Source organism: Salminus brasiliensis, chromosome 23 (genome assembly GCF_030463535.1).
Source record: "Salminus brasiliensis chromosome 23, fSalBra1.hap2, whole genome shotgun sequence".
Lineage (NCBI taxonomy): Eukaryota > Metazoa > Chordata > Actinopteri > Characiformes > Bryconidae > Salminus > Salminus brasiliensis.
Genome location: NC_132900.1, coordinates 30445546 through 30466908, shown reverse-complemented (window position 1 = coordinate 30466908; position 21363 = coordinate 30445546). Strand labels below are relative to the sequence as shown.

General features: G+C 47.6%; 1 protein-coding gene across 2 annotated transcripts in view; it reads right to left on the bottom strand.

Annotated features, from left to right (window-relative positions):
• LOC140545585 (SH2B adapter protein 2) overlaps positions 1-19952 on the bottom strand; it is a 40121-nt gene extending 20169 nt beyond the window's left edge. The window contains exons 1-2 of one of the 2 annotated variants that reach the window (XM_072668425.1): positions 19775-19952; positions 271-1147 (exon numbers count right to left, since the gene is read on the bottom strand). In XM_072668425.1, the coding sequence (XP_072524526.1) occupies positions 271-1116 (846 nt within the window). In that variant the 5' untranslated portion in view covers positions 1117-1147; positions 19775-19952. Of the gene's footprint in view, positions 1-270; positions 1148-18641; positions 18732-19774 lie in introns of those variants that run through there. The other variant, XM_072668427.1, reaches the window with a different exon arrangement.
• Positions 19953-21363: the final 1411 nt, after the last annotated feature.

Genomic DNA, 21363 nt, shown 5'->3' with positions numbered 1-21363 from the left:
GTACAGGCACGTGTAAAGGACACGCTTTACACATGCTTTTCTGAACAAGCTGTGAGTATTATTGGGAGTAGTATTATAGGATTTTATATTATAGGATTACAGGACAGTTTTCGCAAGGGTTGTTCTGCCCGCCTGACCAGAATTATATAGTGCAGTTGGCAGTGGTCCGAGTGGTCCGAGTGGTATACTGCTATTTTAAGGTGGAAATGCTACATAATGTTGCTTTGAAGGTCAAAATAGCTGCAGAAGAAGATGAAGGAGTAAGGTTACCTTTGGCGGCACGTAGAACTCGAGCAGGAACTTCTCCCCGCCATCTGAGCTGGCTCCCATTTTCCTGAGCAGCAGCCTGCACTTCTGCCACTGCGCCGCCCCCACACAGTTAGTGTCGTCCACCACCATGTAGCGCAGCGCCCCCTCCCTCTGGATCTCTAGCAGCTCGGCCCCCCGGTGGCTCTGCGAGCCCCGTGGCAAGCGTAGTTTCTGGCTCCAGCGCTCAGGCCCACCAGCTTCTCCACCGTTAGCCTTCCTGTCCCCTTCCGGGGACGCCCGGCGATGCCAGATCTCCCTGACCCCGTCCATTACGCACAGGCTCATGTTGCGCAAAGAGAAACCCTTCTTAAAGCGGGCTTTGGGGTGGTGGTGGCCCAGGGACACGTCCTCCGAGCTGCGCGACTGGCCCAGGGCCGCCACTTTGTGGGGGGTGGAGCTTCCACCAGCCCCTCCCCCTCCCAAGCTGTCCATGCTGTCCAGCGACTCGCTAGAGGCTCCCGCGTCCTTGCGCCGCTGGTAGAGGTCGTGGGCGTAGGGTGGGGGGCAGCTCCGGAGGCCGGCAAAGGGCACGATGCTGTACTTGGGGGTGGAGCCCGGCGAGCCTGGCTCTCGCGCCTGGCTGAGAGTGGCCGCGAAGCAGTCCAGGAAGTGGCGTGCAAAGTGCTGCGAGAAGCTGGTGTCGGCACCCGGCGAGTCGTAGCACGGGTTCTCGCTGACAAAGCGGCGGAACTTGTGGGCGAAGTCAGCGGCGGAGGCGCGGGCATGCAGCTCACAGAACTCCTTCCAATCGGGCGGCGGACACGAGGAGGAGAGCTCCGGGCTGCTGGGCGCCCCGTCGCCATTCATCCCTGGGCCATGCCAACGCCCCGGCAGAGCGCTAAAGGAAACACACAGAGGTAGCATGGGTCAGACATGACATCACACATCACAGGCTCCGCCCACCTAGTATCCTCGTAGGTCATGTTATGCACATCTTTTATACTTAATACACTATATGGCCAAATGTTTGTGGACACCCCTTCTAACACATTCAGCTACTTTAAGTTGCACCCATTGTTGACACAGATGTGCAAATGCACAAACATACACAAACAGGCTTGTCTGGTCCCTGTAGAGAAGTGCTGCCAATAGATTAGGACTGTCTAGAGCAGATAATAAACATCATGACCCTATTGGCACCATGCTGCATAATAATGCCAGGCGTGGGCTAGTAGAGGGGTGTAAAGCCCCCCAGCATTGAGGAGCTGTGGAGCAGGGGAAGAACTGTGTTCTCTGGAATGATGGTGGTGGAGCTCCATCCAGTACTACCAACATCTGGAACTCACTAACTCTAGCTCTTGTGGCTGGGTGGTTGGTGTGGCGCAACAGATAACACCACTACCTGCCACTGAGCTACCACACCATGTGGGAGACTGGGGTTCGATTCCTGGTGTTGGTGACTATGTTGTGCTACATCAATAAGAGTCCTTGGGCAAGACTCCTAACACTACATTGGCCCGCCTCTGTAATATGAGTAAACTTGTAAGTCGCTCTGGATAAGGGTGTCAGCTAAATGCCATAAATGTAAATGTAATGTAAATGCTGAATGCAATCAAATCCACAGCAATGGACTTCAAAATCTAGCAGAAAGCCTTTTTCCCTGGACAGTAGGGGCAGTGGTGGCTCAGAGGGGCAGTGGTGGCTCAGCGGTTAGAGCGCCGGGATATCGATAACAGGGTTGTGGGTTCGATTCCCGGGCTCGGCAAGCTGCCGCTGTTGGGCCCTTGAGCAAAGCCCTTTACCCTCTCTGCTCCCGGGCGCTGGAGTTGGCTGCCCACCGCTCTGGGTGTGTGTGTGTGTACTCACTGCCCCTAACACATGTGTGCGTGTGTGAGTGTGTGTTCACTACCAGATGGGTTAAATGCGGAGGACACATTTCGCTGTACAGTGTACAGTGACAAATACGTGCACCTTTACCTTTAGTTACTACAACAAAAGCTGGATCAACTCTTTTATTTTAATACCCTTGATTTTGGAGGAAACCATGAATGAGCAGGTGTCCCAATACTTTTGTCTTCTTGTTTAATATATAGTGTATGTCTTTTCCACTTGAATCTGCACAGTACTGGATGTTCTTGCTGCCCTTTTTTATTTTATGCTTAATTACGTGTCTTAAACCCAAACGTAAGGCTGACGAACGTCTCTGTGTGAAAGAGAGGGAGAATTTGTGTTCGCCATGAGTCAGGGCTCGGACAAGGCCCTGGATGGATGAGGCAGGCCACCGGTCAGCTTTCACTGAGCGTCTTTGAGAGCCAGTCCACAAAAGAGAGAGAAAGAGACAGTGAGAGCACAAAAGGAGAGAGTTTGTATGGAAGAGCGAAAAAGAGAGACGCTACAGTGTGCGCTGCTAATGAACGCTAGCGCCTGGGACCAAGACAAGAAAAACACTGGCCTGCTTTCACTGCGCCTGTATATGTGGATTTGTGTGCTCGGTGTGAATGTGAGAGAGAAAGAGTGTGTGTGTGTGTGTGTGTGTGTGTGTGTGTGTGTATCAGTGCCAGGAGGAGAAATGAAGCCGTGCGAGACATCGACAGAGGCTAGGCTTCACACTTCGCACAGTGTGATACAAAGTGAGAGAGACGAGAGAGAGAATATCCGAGATGGATCGAATATCCCGTCTTATATCAGTTACCAAAGCAGACGCCATTAAAATCGTGCCTAAAACGGGCGATTATGGGCCTCAGGTTGCCCCCCATCACTGAGAATGAGGCTAACCAGCGTCTAGCATCTGCTAGCTGACAGAACTGGCAGTTAGCGCTCTCCTCAAAGCGCATTTAGGTGTCTAATGAAGATTTTACTTTTATTTATAGTCAATTTCTCCTCAAAAATCCTCTGAATTTGCCGAATCCTCTCAGAAATCTCCCCTAGGATCCTCTTGGAATCGTCTCGGACAGTCGAGCGCTCACTAACACGCCCAGTGTTCCCAAACAAGCCGGCTGTCAAGCGTTGTTAGCAACAGGCTACATGCAGCTATTCTAGTGCGATTCCTGCTGTAAATATTCCATTTATGCAAAATTTCTAATAGTTTGTTTGTATGTAACTAGCAAGTATCTAGATTGGTCTGCTAAGAGCTAAACCGCTAGCAGACTAACTTCTCCACGTAGCTTACGGAAAAAGCTAACGTTAGCGAGTTATCGTCAATGACGTAGAAAACATGGGTAGGAATGAAGCCGAAGCTGTCCGCCATGTTGTCAAATTTGCAACCCGATTCTGTAGAGTAGAGGACAGAGGTGTAGCCAGACTCGCCTCTCATTTGGTAGACCCACCCCTCAATGGGCGGAGCAACTCCATATTAATGCCTATGGTTTTGGAATGAGCTGTCCAACAACCTCACAGTATATACAACGGGGGAACCGGCAGGTGTCCACATACTTTTGGACAATCAACTCGTTTGGATCATTTAGAAATTCAGTTTGCATGAAGGCTAACTGGTGCACACAACCCTGCTGTCCCGGGCCATAGGGTATGTATTCGTCTGCGTTGATGGACTACCAGTTTGGTCAGGCTAGTCATGCTGGTTAACCAGCTTGGTCCTACTGGTCATGCTGGTGGAGAAGCTTGGTCATAATGCTGAAGCTGGTTGAGCAGTTTAGCCTTTAACTGGCATAGGGTATGCTGTTGTTTGAGATGGTTAAGCTGGTCTACCAACTGACCAGCTGGTGAACAACTTGACCAAACTAGACAACCAGTCAATCAGCGACCTTGGTCAAACTGGTCACGCTAGTCAACCAGCTTGGTCTCGTCAGTCATGCTGGTTGACCAACTGGTTGACAAGCTTCATCAGGTTGTTCACCAGCTGGTCAGTTGGTATCAAGCTCAAAGCTGGTCGACCAGCATGACCAGTATGACCAGACTGGTAGTCCACCAGACTCAAACTAAACAAATACCAACATACCTAATGCTGGTCAAGTGAACCAGTTGAACCAGATAGCTTACCAGCATCCCAGTCATCATGCTCATGTGGGGCTTGGTGGGTTCCAGATGATCATGGAGGGCCAGTCGGGCTTCCCAAATGGGCCCCAACATTACTGTCCACCCCTTATCTCAGATGGGCCCCATCTAGGCCCTGTATGCAGTGTACCACCCAGACAGGGTCAGACCCAGATGTTTAAACCCCTCTTGGTCCAATCACTGACCCTGGTGAGACCCTGATGGGCATCCATATATGGGGCTAACATGGAACCCATGGTCAAAACGCTCTGGTTCCAGGTTGGGCTACACATACGGGCCCTGCATGGGCATGTCATCTGGGATAGGGTATGTTTTTACCTGGATGACCAGCTTTTCCACCACTTTGACCATCAAGGACCAGGTCAAAAGCAGGGTCTTGTCGGAGCTTCTCCTGCTTTTACAGGGTCCAGCAAATACCAGCACTCGCCTGGCATTTCCGAGCCCATCTCCTCCTCGCCTGCTTCTTCCAAACACGGACGCCAGAGAAAAATATGCTGAGGAGCGGAGGTGTGAAGCACTCTCAGTGAGCACTCTCTTTCCTGAACGAAGCTGACCGTCCGAGCTACTCTCTCTCGCCCTATTCAGAGTGAGAGTCATTCATCCCTACTCGTCCTCTCTCTCCCTCTTTCTCTCACCCTCTCCCACAGGCCTCACCAGGCTACGCCGCTGCCAAGCCTCATTGTATCACACATAAGCCCTCGCTGTGGCATTGAGGTGTCGAGCAAAACAACACATTCCATTATCGCCAGCCCTCTCTCGCTCTCGCTCGCTCTTGCTCGCTCTCGCTCTCTCTCACCATTCCCTCTCTTTGCCTCTCTGCGAAAACTGCCCCTGTTCTATCCCCCTTTTTTATTTTTTGGCTTTCCCCAGGACCCCCTTCATCTGCTTTCTAGGGGAACATAGCTGAGGTCGAAATGGGGGCAAATTTGTCATGTCATCATGTGTGTCGTCCAAAGGTCGCTTTATTTTTAGCCGGATCGCAGGACGCTTCCAACACGCTCAGTTCGTAGCCAAGCAGGGTGTCTCACAGGACTCGGAAAGCAAAATGAACTTCCCAGCGGTCTCGTGTTGACTTACGAGGCGATGTCACCACCAAGACATCGTGGAAGCTTCACGTGAAGGGGCGGAGCCTACACTGACTTCGATACAGTAGGGACGCACCAATAGTTCTGGGCCGATTCCAACCCAGATAGCGAACAATTCTGGGCTAAATATAGAGCCCGGTTTTCTCAGCGTGGTTAGCTAACCGTACTTACAGCCACAGAACGATGTGGTGGAGACCATATTTTAATCTATGAGGCTAATGTAGCTAACATGGCTATACCATGGCGCTCTCTCAGGCGTCTGTTAGCTGGGGACCCGGCCCTTTCCTCCAAGTGTGTCGCCCACCTGGCAGGTGGAGGCTGGCTTTGAATGTATTGGAGGAGACATGTCAAATTCTTAACCTCCTAGTGTTGGCAGCATTGCTAGTGCGAGGGAAAGCTATGAATGGGTGGGTTTACTGGCAGTACCTAATTGGGAGACATAAGTAAAAGTAAAAATTCTGACAAAATTAATATTTTTAAAAAAGAATGTTTTTTTTGGTGTCACAACAATGAAATGCAGTAGATAAAATAAAATGCTGATATTTTTGCGTAAACGCTCTTCTGCTCTTCTTTAGCTTTAATACATGCATCATCAAATGCCATTGAAAACCAGGCGAAGACTCTCCCCCACAAGGGGGCGGCATAAGTTCTCAAACAGATAATGGTGCTTCGCATCAGTGACACTGTGTGTTCTTGCAAGCTATTCTCTGCTGATGGCGATGTGATTCCAGTCTCATTAGGCTTCGCTAATGTAAAGCAGATAGACAGACGCTCCAGTGCTCCTTCAGGGACCAGACACAAAGAAATCGGACACAAAGGATGATGAGTCAGCATAGAGCAATAATTCATGAATCATGGGAACAAATCAGCCTTCCTGAACCCGCTTTGCTTTTCACTGGAACAAAAAGTCAGACACATGGAACAAAAATAGGAGAACTAGGCTCCTAGGATATTAAGATAAACTCTGGAGGCCTTCCGAGGATTCCTTGAAGAAGCGCTCTATGCAGAATCCATTATCCGCTACATGATTCCTTACATCCTGTTTGACATTCGATTAACTGCCTGTCTGGCCTTTTTCGATGTGCTGCTGTACCGGCAAAAATAGAGCCAACAGGAGTGAGTTAAATGTAGAATCAGCAGTGTTCTCACTTCCAGACTAAGCCTAAAACGGTACCACCGGCAGAAACTGTGGCAGTATCTAGAACAAATGATTCAGTGTCTAGAAAAAATGATACAGTACCTACAACAAATTATCCTGCATCTACAGTAAATTCTACTGTATCTACAGCAAATGATTCAGTGGCTACAACAAATGATTCAGTATCTAGAAAAAATGATACAGTACCTACAACAAATGATTCTGCATCTACAATAAATGCTGTAGTATCTACAACAAATGATTCAGTATCAACAACAAATGATACAGCACCTACAACAAATGATTCTGTATCTACGATAAATGCTGTAGTATCTACAACAAATGATTCAGTATCAACAACAAATGATACAGAACCTACAACAAATGATTCTGTATCTACAACAAATGATTCTGTATCTACGATAAATGTTGCAGTATCTACAGCAAATGATTCTGTATCTACGATAAATGCTGTAGTATCTACAGCAAATGATTCAGTGGCTACAACAAATGATTCAGTATCTAGAAAAAATGATACAGTACCTACAACAAATGATTCTGCATCTACAACAAATGCTGTAGTATCTACAGCAAATGATTCGGTGGCTACAACAAATGATTCAGTATCTAGAAAAAAATATCCAGTACCTACAACAAATGATTCTGCATCTACAACAAATGATTCTGCATCTACAACAAATGATTCTGTATCTACAACAAATGATTCTGTATATACGATAAATGCTGCAGTATCTACAGCAAATGATTCAGTGGCTACAACAAATGATTCAGTATCTAGAAAAAATGATCCAGTACCTACAACAAATGATTCTGCATCTACAATAAATGCTGCAGTATCTACAGCAAATAATTCAGAATCTAGAAAAAATGATCCAGTATCTACAACAAATGATTCTGCATCTACAACAAATGATTCTGTATCTACAATAATGGGATTTTGGTCACAACTCTCCATATTTTGACATAACATTACAAAATGTGAGTTTATGCAAGTTTCCAGCTGTGAAACTCTGGCCGAACACATCTGGAAACACTGTAGTTTGGACTACCAACATGGTTCGAACTACCGTGGTGCGAAAAACCTTCCCACAGTTTCCCAAAACTGATGTTAGTCAGTTTAGCGGAGCAATGTACCACGTTAGGTCCATGCTAGGATCCGTTGTTATACAGAAAACACACCCCATCAGTGTGTATCAGTGTCAGTGCAGTGCTGAGAATGACCCACTTCCCAAATTCTACCACACAGTGCTCCTATACGGTAAGTGCAGCTGATTTAATGGACAGTGAGAGTAAAAATAAGGATGTGGTGGAAGGTGGAAGTCACTTGGGATACAGGCAACTCTACAAACATCTCAATGTATGTGTGTAGGGTGTGTGTGTGTGTGTGTGTGTATATATATATATATATATATATATATATATATATATATATATATATATACACTGAGCTTCAGCACATCCTCCAGTAATGGATCTTGAAGCTTAAGAGACTATTAATATGAACAAGCAGCAATTAATCCTTACGGCCGAATGTGTGTGTGTGTGTGTGTGTGAGAGAGAGAGAGAAAGAGATGAAGATGGAGAGACGGAGAGATCCTGTGGTCCTGTGGTGAAAGTGCACGTGACTCATTATCCCTTCTGCCAACCAGAGGGAATTGTGGGACAGTGTTTCCCGCGCTAACAGCCCCTCGCGAAACATTCATGAGTGAGAGACATTAATGCGTGAGCTCCGGCTTACATTTATATATTTATAACAGACGCCCCCAAGCCCCCCACCTCTCCCCCACCCGCTCCATCCACGCACATACACCCATTTCTCTACTCCAAAGACTACAGTAAGGTATATGAATGAGGGTGCTTATCTAGGAGCTACCAGAGCACAAACAGCGTCTATGGAGTCTCCATAGAAAAGCACTGCCAATAGACTGAAGTGCTTGAAGGTGACACCTCGAACCCTAGGCTTTTTAGTTGTAATTGTAAAGTCTGTTATTCAGTAACATGTAATTATTAAGTTTCTTCTATGAATCTTCCAGTATCTAGTATAAATGATGTGGGTTATACAATGAGTGATTCAGTATCTGCAAAAAATGATTCAGTATCTACTATAAATGATGCATTATCTACAAAAAATGTTCTAGTTGTTTTTATACGTAATTTAGTATTCAATAATTCATTATCTACTATAACTGATTCATTATCTACTATAAATTATTCATTATCTACTATAAATGGCTCAGTACCTACAACAAATGATTCAGTACCTACAACAAATGATTCAGTATCTAGAAAAAAATGATCCAGTATCTACAGCAAATGATTCAGTATCTAGAACAAATGATACAGTACCTACAAGAAATGATTCTGTATGTACAATAAATGCTGCAGTATCTACAATAAATGGTTCAGTATCTACAACAAATGATTCAGTAACTACAACACATGATTCAGTATCTAGAACAAATGATTCTGTGCTCACAACAAACTATCCAGTACCTACAACAAATGATTCTGCATCTACAATAAATGATTCAGTATCTACTACAAATGATTCAGGAACTGCTATGAAACATCAGTATTTGATCTCATGGCCCTATTATTGTGGCAGAATGCGGGTCTGTTTATATCTGTAATTATAAAAGATATGTTTAGAAGTCTAAGCTTGAGCCTAAGCGTAGTCCTAAACCTCACCCTAACTCTAACTCTAACCTTTACACCCCAAAAAAGTCATTTATTATTAAAATGTTTAACCGTTAAAAGTCAGGACCATGTTGTTGGTCCTCAGTCTGCAGGCTTTGTGTCTGTTTAGTGTCCTGAAAATGTGTGAAAACACACACACACACACACACACACACACACACACACACACACACACACAGATTAAGGTTCCCTGCCTGGCTTCCTGGAATTTTCCATGCAAGCGGCTTTCTTGTGGTTTGGAGCGTGAAAAAAAAAACTCATCAGGATCGGTCAAGTTGTCGCACAGGCTTAGTGTAGAACAGTCCTCCGCCGACTGTAACTAATTCCCCTGCTGAGATTCAAGGGCAAGCCTGCGGTTCTCACTTTGACACACACACACACACACACCTGGTAAAAAACAACATGGCGGCATTAAATCAGATACAATCCAACACAAGTGTGATGCTCTGAGGCGGGAAGCAAGCGGATCTCTGAGCTAAGCTAATATCTTGATTCTAGCTGACCAGCTTTACCGTCCAGTGTCCACTCCCTCAAAATGAATCTGGACTATCCCAGACTACAGACAGCAACACAACAGCACTGTTTCTGTCTTTACATGGCTTAAAAGCTTCCATTTTTCTTTTTATATTTTCAGGATTATATTTAAATTAACATAAGACAATTATTAATTAATAAAAAAATCAATAAAAACAAGTAAACACAATGGGAAATACAGAGGTCAGCAAAAATGATCAAGGTCCTGAAAAGTGGCTAACATAACTTTACTAAATTTTACCACCCCGTCACGTACTACCTTTTTAAGTTCACATTTGGATATGAATATGAATTTTTAAATAAAAGGGATATTAATACACAGTTTATGTCTGAGGTGTTTTAAGTGTTCGCTCTACGAACTCAAAAAAATAAAAAAATTAAAAATAATAATATTAATAATAAGATGCAAGACTTAGCACCCGGAAATGCCACCTGTTTACACCTGGGGGCAGCGGTGGCTCAGTGGTTAGAGCAGTGGGTGACAGGGGGTGGGTTCAATACCACTGCTGGGCCCTTGAGCAATGCCCTTTACCCTCTCTCTGCTCCCTGGGCGTCGCAGCAATGGCTGCCCACCACTCGTGCCCAGGGCACGTGTGCTTATGGTCACTGTGTGTGTTTCACTGGTGTGTGTTTGTTCATCTGTGCCCAACACCAATGCTGAATTTGCTGTCTTGTCCTGTCCCAGAGGGAAGGACTGTAGGGGCGGGGGTCTGAGGCTGTGTGAAAGCTCTGAAGAGACAGCCCACAGCAGACGCTCTTACATAAGCAGCGTTTTAGAAATCTGCTGATGGAGCTCTTCCCCACACAAGTCGTCTCTCGCCTCTTGTCTGCCTGCGTGACGGACAGATCAGCGCGACTGTCTGGACAGCTGCCTGGGGCTCCGCACTGGAGCAGAAAGCCAGAATCCAGACCTTTTGGGGTTTGTGAGCGGACACCTGCGGTTTGCGTCGGCCATATTTCAAAATCCATGAGCAGGCCTGTTTACAGGGCACTTCACGTGAGGCTGATATTTAGCGTTGGTTCGACCACCAGTTCGATTCCTAGTGATGCCATAGCCATACGTCAGACTGAAGGCGTTATCCTGAGCTGTACCGACCCTTACGCAGTCTTTTCGGACCTCTGCCCAGACAACAGCAGTAAATTCACTACAATACCCACAATCCAATGCTCACAATCTGAACAATTCAGCTCTTCTTACTCTGTAATCCATGTTTGGTCTGGTCTTGCACCCTAGCTTGCTCTATTTAACCTGCAAATTCATCATTATTATTATTATTATAACTTTATATGGTGTTTTACGTGGTTTCTCATATGTGGACGAAGCCAATAATAGTTGTTGTGGTGCCGTTAACCACCATGCTAGTGACTGGTGTAGCATAGTAAGTGGGTTCTACTTCCCAGCTGGGCAAGCACCCCACTATACACCAATAAGAGCCCTTGGGCAAGACTCCTAACCCTACACTCTCCCACCTGTGTTACCTGTAACATCAGCCAAATACCATAACCCCCCCCCCTCCCTTTCTAAGCTTAGACCAAGTCTGGGTCTGGGGGACAGCCCTTTATTCGTTTTTTTGAGCATTCAGGTTCCTTATTTATTAACACACTCTTTTGACCTGCCCCCTGGACCCCCAGCGAGTAAGACCAAGACTTAGGAACCCCTGAAGCAGCGAGACTCGAGACTGAAACTGAGACTCGGCAGGGACATAACCCCACTGCTGCAGCCGAAGCTGGACTCCTGAACCTCCAGGAATATGGAGACTTCCATGCCACCAGCAGGTCCGGTGGCTCTGTTGTGCTGAGGCCGGGGTCATGGTTTGGGTCAAATTGTCCCCTGAGATGGAAATAGATGAAAATGAGAGTGTTCCTATAAAAGAAGGGTCTAAGAGAACGAGGTGTTGTTGGGAGGAACAGAAAGGAGAAAGGAGAGGCCGGTTCTGCTGGGTTTGGACTCGTAGCCGCTTTCTAGGCTTAGATAAGTTAGCTAGCCGGCTAAACACCACAGCACAGGCCGTGTTCCAGATTCAGGTCCCTGGGGTGGTCCCTGAATGGTCACTGTAGGCCTGCTTGTGTGATGATTTTATCCACCAAAAAAAGTTGCTCTCACGCCGGCCATCCTGAGAACTCAGCGGAAATCGAAGGCTGCTATTTTCTTGGAAACTGTGGTGGATACGAGAGAATACGGCAATCATGTAGGTTCACTTTCAGTACTCTATTTCCAGCAGATCAGCTGCGGAAAGAGGAACAAAGAAAAGGCAGAAAGTTTCCATTTCGGTCAGTAATTGAGTAATCTGAAGGTGACCGATGTGCACTGTATTTCCAAAAGTATGTGGACGGCCTTCTTTTTAGTGAATTCAGATACTGAAACAGGAACTCAACCATCAGTCTGACCATTACACCTCTGCACTGCTTTGAATCCTCTGCACCTTTGCTTAGCTAGCTCAGCCACAGCTCCATGAGTCTCAGACGGCCCAGAGCAGCTGCTATCGGCAGCGGCACAGTGTAAGAAACCACAGTTTTTAGGTTCTAATGGAGGAAAATTTGTCATATTTCTACACTTTATTTACGAGTATGCTAACATTCGTAAACACTGAAAAAGAGGAAAACAGCCTTCCCAGCCTTCTTAGCTGTTTCTGCTAGTCTACAGCCCAGAGTTTTGACAATAGAATTTGGATGCAGCCTCTGCAAGCTTGCGGAGCCCGGGTATCGAACCCACAACCCTATCATTAATAGCCTGGCACTCTAACCGCTGAGCCACCACTTCCCCATTAACAGACTACCTCAGCACTAGTGCGTCAGATAACTGCTGGTCAGTCCACTTACCTCGGAAGCCGGATGTCAGAGCTGGGAATGACATCGCACCACATTTTTCCCCACAACTGGAATCTACCCGAATTATGCCCCACTTTTTATGTCCCAGGTTGGCATTATTAGCAATACTAGTTGGTAACAAGGCATTCTGCTGTTTTCTGCGCATCCAAACACCATGGAAACACATCCATGGCTGTGGGCTAGTAGAGGGGTGTAAAGCCCCCCAGCATTGAGGAGCTATGGAGCAATGGAAGAACTGTGCTCTCTGGAATGATGGTGGTGGAGCTCCATCCAGTACTTCTAGGATGAGCTGAGAAGTTGGGGATGATGAGGTGGGCCTAACATCAGTAATGTTTTTGTTGCTGAATGCAATCAAATCCTCACAGCAGTCAAATCCTTTTCAAAATTCTAGCAGAAAGCCTTCTTCACAGGACAGAATCAGCAGGTGTCCCAATACTTTTGTCCATATTGCGTATGTCAAATACAACTAGAACTGCAGGCTGTGGACAGTGTATTCACTCACATTACCACTATGAACACTATGACCATAAGTTCTACAGGCAGAATACTAAGTCCCAGACCGTTCTGGGAGATCAGACCCGATATTTTATCCCATATCGAGACGTCCGATCCAATCCAGTGAAGATACGAAAGCGAATCGCTGCTATTTTGCTGCTAGCCATGAAATCCTCCTATAAGCCTACATGTATTGTGCACCAAAAATAGCCCCAGCGACCGTGTGACTAAGCTACAGTGTCAATTGATCAGGGTTTGAGACGGGCCTTCCGTGCGGCGGAGCTGGAAATGAGAGAGTCAATGGCCGTGTGTTTATCTGACACGGCCTTCCCCACATTCGCTCGGCCAGCTTTCCACGAATTCAACAGGATCAACGATAACAGAGGAGGCCTTCAGAAGCTGGGCCTACCATTCCCTTAGCATGTACCCACAGGTTCTGGACAATCCAGCAAACGTATTAAGTGAATGACCGGCTTTCCAAAGGTCGGAAAGTGACAAGAACGGCATGCAGCGCTGACCTGACAGGCAATCAATCGGCTCGTCAATAACAGTGACTTCCTGTGGAAATAAAGGTGGCAGCCCTACATCCAGTTCCTGTAAGCTAGCCGGGTCCAGCTCCCAAGTGCCTGACTTAGAGCGAAACGGGTAAAGAGGAAGAGGTCACTCTTCTACCATGTGTCAGCTCCTCTACAGTAAACAGACGCTACGGGAAATCCAGCATTTCACACTGTCCTCTACAACAAGCAGTCCACACTGTATGGACAAAAGTATAGGGACACCTGCTCTCTCAATCTTTGTTGAACTGATGAAATGACGGATATCCCAGCCGACATGCTCATGTGGGTAGAAGGTAGCTAGATGGGCCTCTGAGTGGGTCTGTACATGTGTGGGGCCCATGTTTAACCCCTGCTGGTCCCATCACTGACCCTGGTGGGCATCCATATGTGGGGCCAACGTGAAACCCATGGGCAAAGATACTAGATTTTAAAGGAGCACTGCTGTGAAGATTGCATTCACTGCATCCTGTGACAACAGCAGTAGTGAGGTCAAGATGTTGGATGATCACCACACCACACCATCCCCAGCTTACCCCAAAAGTACTGGACGGAGCACCGTCCATCATTCTAGATAACACATGTAGTTCCACTGCTCCACAGCTCAATGCTGGGGGCTTTGTACCCCTCTAGCTCACACCTGGCGTTAGGCAGCATGGTCTGCTAGCGTTTGCATACTGGTCATGCTGGTCGACTAGCTTAAACATGGTGGTCACTGGTCTTGCTGGTCCTGCTGGTTGATCAGCTTGGTTTTGCTGGTCATGCTGGTCAATTAACGTTTACATACTGGTTATGCTGGTCGACTAGCTTAATCATGGTGGACACTGGTCTTGCTGGTCATGATGGTTAATCAGCTTTTGCATACTGGTGATGCTGAATAACCAGCTTAGTCATGATGGTCAACCAGCTTGTTATACTGGTCATGCTGGTCGACTAGCTTAGTCATGATGGTCACTGGTCTTGCTGGTTTTGCTGGTCATGCTGGTCAATCAGCTTTTGCATACTGGTCATGCTGGTCGACTAGCTTAGTCATGATGGTCACTGGTCTTGTTGGTCATGCTGGTCGATCAGTTTTTGCATGCTGGTCATGCTGGTCGACTAGCTTAGTCATGATGGTCACTGGTCTTGCTGGTCATTCTGGTCGATCAGTTTTTGCATGCTGGTCATGCTGGTCGACTAGCTTAGTCATGATGGTCACTGGTCTTGCTGGTCATGCTGGTCGATCAGTTTTTGCATGCTGGTCATGCTGGTCGACCAGCTTAGTCATGATGGTCACTGGTCTTGCTGGTCATGCTGGTCGATCAGTTTTTGCATGCTGGGCATGCTGGTCGACCAGCTTAGTCATGATGGTCACTGGTCTTGCTGGTCATGCTGGTCGATCAGTTTTTGCATGCTGGGCATGCTGGTCGACCAGCTTAGTCATGATGGTCACTGGTTTCCGGCGCTGTAGTACACACCATCGTCTGTAAACACGCACAGAGGCGCATAAATAGCTACAAACTGCAGTAGCTGAACTCAACAGCGCAGGAACGGCGGACGCTCGGGGTTTAAACTGCTGCTAGAGAGAGAGAGAGTGCGTGAGAGAGAGAGAGAGAGAGTGCGCGAGAGAGAGACTCATGTTTTCGCTCTACATCCCAGCTGCTAAAACAATCTGTGTATGTGTGTGTATGTTTAAATGGCCCTCTCCGGGTCACCCGGGTGAAAGAGCGGAAGAGGAGGAAGGAGTGTGTGTGTGTGTGTGTGTGTGTGTGTGTGTGTGTAACGAGGATTCCAGAGTCCAGTGGGTATGGCATCACTTTTACGGCACTTCCGCCACTCGGCCCATCAAGACTGACCACATACCCGCACACTGACCCTCCCCTAGGATGAATAATTAAAAACCAACATACACCACACACGCTATATGGACAAAAGTATTGGGACACCTGCTCATATTCCTTGTTTCTTCTGAAATCAAGGCTATTAAAAAGAGCTGATCCTGCTTCTGTTGGAGTAACTGTCTCTACTGTCCAGAGAAGACTGGCTTTCTACTAGATTTTGGAGCTGGAGCATTGCTGTGAGGATTTGATTGCACTGCTCCACAGCTCAGTGCTGGGGGGCTTTATACCCCTGTACTACTACTAGCTTACGCCTGGTATCTGGCATGGTGGTAATAGGTTTGTGGTTGTGGGTCCTTCTCTACAGGCTGTGTTTGTGTGTGCATTTGCACATCTGTATCAGCAATTAGCTGACAAAAAAATCATTATGGGCTGTACTGAGATGAGGAGGCCCGGATGTTATCTTTAGGAAAGCACAGCGGCCCGTCGGCCTGCTAGATACCTTTCTATGAGCTGCTTTGTCCTTGAATGCTCCTTAGAGGGAACTCCTACCACATGCTGGAGCCTTGTGTGTGTGTGTGTGTGTGTGACCATTTCCCTGTGATTGCAACTCACAGAGAACAAATCTAGGCTAAAATGTTGGTCAAGTTCAGGTACGTATTATATACACCAGTACAATAAATATCTAACCATTGGCAGAATAGCCTCTAGGGGGGGCTGCAGAAACAGGCTATAATGATAACAGATAACCCTGTGACCCCAATTATTGCCCCGAACCTAATGAGTGACCTTACTGCTGAGTATGGGCCAGTATTTGAGTCTGTATAAATAGCTCAGCTCCACAGTTTAGATCAGATGAGCTGCTGATGAATCGGCTCAGTGAAATGATGAACCTATTGGCAGCATGCTGACTAACGCCAGGCGTGGGCTAGTAGAGAGGTGTAAAGCCCCCCAGCATTGAGCTGTGGAGCAGTGGAGGAACTGTGCTCTCTGGAATGATGGTGGTGGAGCTCCATCCAGTACTTTTAGGATGAGTTGAGGAGTTGAGGATGATGAAACAGACACCCATTGGTACTGATGCAGGAGCAAACGTTAGAAACCAAACATGTCCTGGCTGACTGACTACACCCAGAGCACGCTAAAATACCCTAAAATAACAGCACACTTCACTGCACTGCTAAAAATAAATCTGCAACAAAGGGTTCTTTGAGCGATGCCACAGAAGAACTATTCTCATGCATCATCCAGATCTCACTAACGCTCTTGTTGCTGAATGCAATCAAATCCTTACAGCAATACTCCTCCTCCTCCAAAATCTAGTAGAAAGCCAGTCTTCTCTGGACAGTAGAGACAGTTACTTCAACAAAAGCAGGATCAGCTCGTTTTAATAGCCTTGACTTCAGAGAAAACGATGTATGAGCAGGTGTCCCAATACTTTTGTCATTTACAAAACTGGTTCTTTATGTTTGTATCCCCTTTATTTTTAATAGTGTGACTAATAGTGTTTTAAGGAGAATAGCGCCACTGTCGCTGTGGTAGTGGTGCGTCTATATCTCTCAGCTTGTCCAAAAATGCATGTGTACAGCGTGTCCTTCAGTCGTGACTACCTGACTGTAGAGGGAGCCCAAGTGCAGGGCATATGCTGCTGTAATTCCTGCATAATGCTGCTTTAAACCCACATTCAGACTATCTGTGCGTCCACGTCCATTACAGGTCACCTCAACGATGCACACCCAGCGCCGGACAGTCAGTGTGTGCAGCGGAACAGAGGAGATTGGTAATGGCATGCAAGCCCCCGAGGGACGGTGGGCACAGACATGCTTTCTAAGATTAGCTCTGACCACTCGGGTGCACACAGCCCTGCCACATTACCAACACATGGCAAGAATCTCTCTCTCTCTCTCTCTCTCTCTCTCTCTCTCTCTCTATTTCTCTCTCTCTCTCACACACACACACACACACACACACACAGCTTGTTCCGGACGCAGCACACCAGCAGTACAAACAGAAACAAAAACCTGAGCGTAAGTTCAAACACAGATTCTGATCCCCTAGACAAAACAACCAGCCTCTCTCTCTCTCCCTTACTCTCTCTCTCTCTCTCTCTCGCCCTCTCCTGAAGCCATGAGACAATCGTGCATCCAATCAGATTTAGGGAAGCTGATCATTTTTGACCAATCACATGAAAGAGACATACACTGTTATTAGATTGTAGAGAAGCCCGGGTACAAAGACAGAAAAGAAAGAATGGAAGGGAGGGAAAGAAGGATGAGAGGAAAGAGGGAGGAAGGGAGGAAGGGATGGTGGCAGTAATGAAAAGGAACAAAAGGAAGTAAGGAAGGAAGGATGAAAGGAAGGAAGGAGGGAGGAAGGGAGAGAGAGATAGGAAGAAAGGGGGAAAGTTAGGAAAGAAAGGATGAAAGGGAGGGAGGAAGGAAGAAAGATAAGAGGGAAGAAAGGAAGGGAGGGAAAGAGGGAGGAAGACAGTAAGGAAAAGAAACAAAAGGAAGTAAGGAATGACAGAACTAAGGATCAGGAGAGAGGAAGGAGGGAGGGAGAAAGTTAGGAAAGGAAGGATGAAAGGAAGGAAGGATGAAAGGAAGGAAGGATGAAAGGAAGGAAGGTAGGGAGGAGAGAGGAAGGGAGAGAGAGAAAGGAAGGAAGGGAGGGAGGATGAAAGGAAGGAAGGAAGGGAGGATGAAAGGAAGGAAGGATGAAAGGAAGGAAGGTAGGGAGGAGAGAGGAAGGGAGAGAGAGAAAGGAAGGAAGGGAGGGAGGATGAAAGGAAGGAAGGAAGGGGGGATGAAAGGAAGGAAGGGAGATAGGGAGGGAGGAAAGGAAGGAAGGAAGGGAGGATGAAAGGAAGAAAGGAAGGGAGGATGAAAGGAAGGAAGGAAGGATGAAAGGAAGGAAGGTAGGGAGGATGAAAGGAAGAAAGGAAGGATGAAAGGAAGAAAGGGAGAGAGGGAGGGAGGAAAGGAAGGAAGGAAGGGAGGATGAAAGGAAGAAAGGAAGGGAGGATGAAAGGAAGAAAGGAAGGGAGGATGAAAGGAAGAAAGGAAGGATGAAAGGAGGTAAGGGAGAGAGGGAGGGAGGAAAGGAAGGAAGGTAGGGAGGATGAAAGGAAGAAAGGAAGGGAGGATGAAAGGAAGAAAGGAAGGATGAAAGGAGGTAAGGGAGAGAGGGAGGGAGGAAAGGAGAAATCTCACACCTGCCATCCTCTCAGGGGTGTTTCTGACTCGCGTGCAGCAACACTAAGTCATCCAGTCACAGCATCACTGAGCGCGTGCACTCTTCAACCTGCGCGGACACGCCGCCCCGTCCGCCTCCCCTCCCTCCCTCTCTCTCTCTCTCTCTCTCCCTCTCTCTCTCTCTCTCTCTCTCTCTCCCCCCCCCCCTCTCCCTCTCTCTCTCTCTGTCTCTCCCTCTCTCTCCCTCCCTCTCTCTCTCTCTCTCTCTCTCTCTCTCTCCCCCCCCCCCTCTCCCTCTCTCTCTCTCTGTCTCTCCCTCTCTCTCCCTCCCTCTCTCTCTCTCTCTCCCCCCCCCCCCCCCCCCCCTCTCTCTCTCTCTCTCTCTCACCCACCCTCTCGAGTATCCGGTAGCGCGGCCTCGTTCGTACGAAAAAAAAGGGCCGCGCGCGGCGTGGGAGAACTGCGTCGTGATCCGCGCGTTGACTTCCTGTCCACTCGCGATTAAAGGGCGCGCTCCCTCCCCCGGACTCTTCTCTCAGCGCGAGCTCGCCTCGATCTCCGGTTTCCCGGTGCTGTTCCGTTCTGTTTTCCTCATGAATGGAGGCTCGCGCGCGTGCGCCTTTGAGCGGGTGAATGAGATGAGGCGCGTGCGCTCGCATCCGTGCACATCCAAGCCAAGGTCGTCGAGCTTTTATGCTAATTTCTTACGCCCAATTTAGGGGTCTATGGGGGCCTACCTCCACCCTACCTAACCCCCTGCAACCCCCCTCCCCCCCTACCCTCTGCCCTACTGCCTAACAGGATTAAGCCCCTCTTTACAGCGACCCCCAGCCCCCCGATCCCCCCGATCCCCCCACCCTCGAGACTCCTCGAGCTCTTCCCGTTCAGCCAGCACATTGCATTGATGGTCATACAGCTCGGACCAAACGCTGACCACCAGATACTGTTTGGGTGGTGGACCACCAGTGACACTGACACACACTGGCACAGTGTGTGTGTGTGTATGTGCGTTGTTGGGGGCTTATTAGGTGGTCCACCACACAAACATACGTATCCAGCCCTGTGCCCAGAGACTGACCACTGGAGATGGGCTACAGGATGGCTGACACTCCACTAGTGCTCTAAAAGAGGCTGCGCGCGCCCCGGTGCTCACCTCTCACATCCGAGTCAGTGCATGACGCCGTCGATGGCCGCGGTCACGGCGCGGTCAGGCTCTCCGTGTCCGTCAGGGATGCAGGTGAAGTCCGGCAGCGAGGAGAGCGAAATTCCCGGCAGAAGCTCCGAGCTGGTCCGCTCTGCTCGGCTCTGCTCGGCTCTGCTCGGCTCGGCTCTGCCTCTCTCTCTCCGTGCGCGCTGCAGCAGACAGGGGGCGCTAGCGGACGCGCGCTCAGTTCAGCTCGGGCTCAAACACAAAGTCTCTCTTAAAGGAGCCGCACCGCCCCCTAGGAAGGGTCAGGGGGGCTCCTCAGACCTCCCTGCATGTGTTTAAGCATGTGGTAAGTGTATGACAAAAGTATTGGGACACTTGCTTATTCATAGTTTTCTCTGAAATCAAGGGTATTAAAAGGAGTTTATCCTGTTTTTTTGTTGTTGTAGATGTCTCAACTGTCCAGGGAAGAAGAAAAGCTTTCTACTAGATTGCTGTGAGGATTTGATTGCGTTCAGCGACAAGAGAGCTGCAACGTTACTTGTTCCCAAGCTTATCATAAAAATATTGAATGGGGCGCCGTCCATTCAACCGCCCACCTAACATCAGGCATGGTGCCAATGGGTTCATTATGTCCTATGTTCGTGCATTTGCACATCTGTGTCAGCAGTGGGTGCATGGGACCAAAGGTGCCCAGACCTGTGCACGCAGGTGTGTTAAAAGCTGGTTGATAGAGCTCAACCTGGGGGCAGTTTGAGGGTTGAGGCCTGTTTGAGATGGTCAAACTCTGGATCATACTGTAAGACCGGGTCCAGGCTGTTCTCGGATCAGTGAGCGCTGGCGACGGCCGCGAATCTCATCAGGCAGTTGTAGGCCCTTCTGTACGAGGAGCTTGGGGGGGATTTTGGTTTGGGATTAGTGCAGAATCTAGATGGGACTCCCCGTGCACCGTCTCATGTCTCGTCCAAGCTTTATATCCAAGATAAATAATCTGAAATCAGTGAGTAAGCAGGAAAATCCCGCCGTAAGTTACAACGGAGGCGAGGGATTAGTGGGAATTGGAAGGAATCTTATTGCTAAGGAGCGGTTTGTTCAGTGCAGGTTGTGAGAAACCTGGAACCTGGGTCATGAAGAGCTTGGAGACTCAGTGCACTCTTACAAGTAAAGGTGCTAAACAGGGTTCTTTAGAGCGATGCCATAGAACAATCACTTTTGCTTCCCTGAAGAATCTGTCAGTAATATATAGTGGAGGGTATATACAGTGTATATAGTGGAGTATATATAGAGTGTGTATAATGAAGTGTATATACAGTGTATATAGTGGAGTATATATAGAGTGTGTATAATGAAGTGTATATACAGTGTATATAGTGGAGTATATATAGAGTGTGTATAGTGGAATATATATACAGTGTATATAGTGGAACGGATATGGGGTGTGTATAGTGGAGTGTATATACAGTGTATATAGTGGAGTGTATACAGAGTGTGTATAGTGGAGTGTATATACAGAGTGTGTATAATGAAGTGTATATACAGTGTATATAGTGGAGTGTATATAGAGTATGTATAGTGGAATATATATACAGTGTATA